The following is a 2,939-nucleotide window of genomic DNA, read 5'->3' as shown; positions in this document are numbered from 1 at the left end:
AGGCCGAAGAACGGATCATCGCTCCGTGCGCAACAAACGTGTATGACACATTTCTTTGTTCTAGCGGTCTTTCGGAGTACCGTCATCCAATATCTGATTCCGTGAGAGCAAAATGAAATATGAGGATAAGTCTAGGTTCAGGAGCAAGCGAACGAATGTTGCGGAATAGATTTTATCATCAGCATCTGTGGAGTCTAATTTTCTGGGGCGTACATACGGACTGCCAAAACAGGCTCCTCGGCCGAGACCGCATAATATGAGGGGAGCGTTTTATTAATTACGAGTACATAAATCAAACGATGAGTAATTCTTCCAGTGCGTCAATGTCAGCAAGATATCGAAATCATTGCTACATGATGTTCACACTCAATTTTTAAATCAATGCAGACATGACTTGCCTTTTCTGTCAGTCCTATTTCATTGACGTTTTCTTGTGCGCAGAAGTTTGAAAAATAGCCACATCTACCAGAGCTCTGGATTTAGCCTGCTAGTCAATTGGCATATCTTTGAGCTCCGCCCATATTCGAATCTGCTGTATTTGTACAGATTCTCTGATATGTTCGCCGCGCAGGTATTTTGGGTATTGCACCGGCTTATCTTGAAGCCGTACGGTGGCGAAATTCCTGCCGCATGTTAAGCGCCTCGTGTTTCGGTCAGGGCCGCACGGACCCAGGGCCTGACTTCCCATATACACACCTCCCGCGACAAGCCTAAAGCTGGAGGATCCCCTCAAATAGCTTTACTATGAAAGAACTTTGCAATTTGTCACAAGAAATATTTTTTGGAAACATTCAATTCGTTATTCTTTTCATTTAATCATCGGATATTGAAAGTGTTTGAATTTGAGGCTATCAAGAGAGTTTGGCCTCGCACTCGAGGTGGTCGGGCGCAGCCCGGTACTGCATCGAACGCGACACCCGAGTTGACATCCAATGCACCACGGAACTTCGGGGTGGGCCGCGTGTCTTGAATCCGGAACTCGGAAGTTTCGTCGTTCCGGAAGGGTGGTCGATCATGTATTGTTGCACGCACAGTATACACAACTGGAACAGAGCAGGTACCTCTATGCCAACAGGACCAACCTTTACAGAGGAACCTATTTACGTAAAGAACATTTCTCTGAAGGCTGAAAGAGTCCAATGTCGAGTTTGTTACGAGAAAATGTGATTTTTGGCATCTTTTAGAATATCTGGTATTCCAAGTGCCTCTGAATCAATTTTATCGCCCAGAACAACAGCTATTGGGGTAGTTCTGTCTATTAAGATTTGTAGCAATGTTTTATGGAACTAGGTATTGTAGCGATTCGGTCAAATGTGTGCCAGTAAGAGCGTCAAGTCTTCAAGGAATCGTGGGAAGAAGTACGGTGAACGGCTCTCCTGGAATAATCAATGTATATCCCTTGCCGGTACTTCTATACCAATATAGCTCAAGCCAATATAGCCCAAACCAATACAGCCCAAACCAATACAGCCCAAACCAATATAGCCCAAACCAATATAGCCCATACCAACAATCATTGACACCCTCATTCAATATCGCTGCCTTCATTGCGGAGACAGATGTGAAGAAAACGAGTCACAAAATATTTGCCAGGATTGTTGATCAAGAAGGTTATTCTGCTCGAGATCATGTGCGCTCCAACGCAACGACTCGTCCCATTTGCCGTTGATATATCATAGGTTGCGCTAAAACCACTATCCACAAAATAATGGAGAAACAATTCTGGAATTTGAAGGAGTATGGGTTGAGGCCCCAAATGGGGGTTATTTGAGAAATGAAGCCGGTGATCAATGCCTGATCACAAACATCTAGGAAAGTTCCACAAAGTGCAGTGATATCACATGATACAGAAGCGTATGTGGAAAGGAAGTTGCAACAAACTAAAGTTTGTTTACTCGACACAATGAAGCAGCTGAATTAAATTGCTTGCAGGTACTAGCCCTTGTGTTTCTACTTGAAGTAAGACGCTTGGCGATATCAAAAGCACCACTCAAGGAATATCAATGTGCCAAAACCATCATATGCGAAGAGCATTATGGATATATAATAACTTAGATTAAAACTATAAAAGACAGCGCGATTTGCGCATCAAAAATTACACCTTCAGGTTCAAAAAGGAATGAGGTCCATCCTAGTAATACAATGAGCCGACAAAACGTCTTGGGCTATGTGTGGTTTGCATATATGAGTCCAGACAAAACCACGGAGCTTATGACGGGAATAGTGAAGTTGTCATCGAGGCCGGCCACATTCACAGCCTCCGAGAACGAGGTAACGAGTCCTGTTGCGAAGGCATAATAAGGAAAGCTCAAGTGGCTGCTGGACTCAGAGTAATAGTTATCACCAATGCTGTCTACTTGGTACTTTGGCACAAGGTATCCATAGTAAAAGTAACACACAAGTACACCCACAAAGAAACTTGCCAAACACCCAGCCAAAGACTTCCCCTGGGCCACTTTGGGCGTGTATTTTCCCCAGGCTCTTCCCACAGTTGACGCCGCGGTATCCGCCCAGCTCAAAAGAAGAATACTGACTACTGCGACATCTTTGGGGGCGAAACTGAGCACTAACGAAACACCTGCAAGATAAAACACAATCCCGTTGCACGAATCTCTTTCCAGTGCACGAATCAAATATTCCACCCAGGGCAAAATTGCATTATTAACCCTAGACGACTTCAAGCGAACCAACTCGAAAAGCGATGTGCCGCTGAAGATTGCCCAGAGCGGACGGGCGATCTGGTACTGCAGAAAGCCACAAGTGTAAAGATAAATAGTCACGAGGCCAATGGAAGAATGGAAGGCCTTGCGAGGAATTTCGTGTCTTAGCATGAAAGCCAGCACCAAGTTCTGATTTTTGCGATCTGAAGGATCGGTTTCGTTCACCGAGACTTTGAGTGCGATGCAAGCATCGTCAACAAGATCGACGTTTTTGCTCAA

The 2,939-nt window shown here is 44.6% G+C and overlaps 1 protein-coding gene across 1 annotated transcript; it reads right to left on the bottom strand.

The window, feature by feature from the left end:
* Nucleotides 1-2,165: 2,165 nt before the first annotated feature.
* On the bottom strand, nucleotides 2,166-2,831 carry METBIDRAFT_80230 (diacylglycerol kinase; the record flags this gene model as incomplete). Its single annotated transcript, XM_018859197.1, has 1 exon — nucleotides 2,166-2,831. The coding sequence occupies one exon, from the start codon at nucleotides 2,829-2,831 to the stop codon at nucleotides 2,166-2,168; it is 666 nt and encodes a 221-aa protein (XP_018709225.1).
* Nucleotides 2,832-2,939: the final 108 nt, after the last annotated feature.

Source organism: Metschnikowia bicuspidata (assembly GCF_001664035.1).
Source record: "Metschnikowia bicuspidata var. bicuspidata NRRL YB-4993 chromosome Unknown METBIscaffold_24, whole genome shotgun sequence".
NCBI classification, from domain to species: domain Eukaryota; kingdom Fungi; phylum Ascomycota; class Pichiomycetes; order Serinales; family Metschnikowiaceae; genus Metschnikowia; species Metschnikowia bicuspidata.
This window is presented reverse-complemented; position numbering and strand designations above follow the sequence as displayed.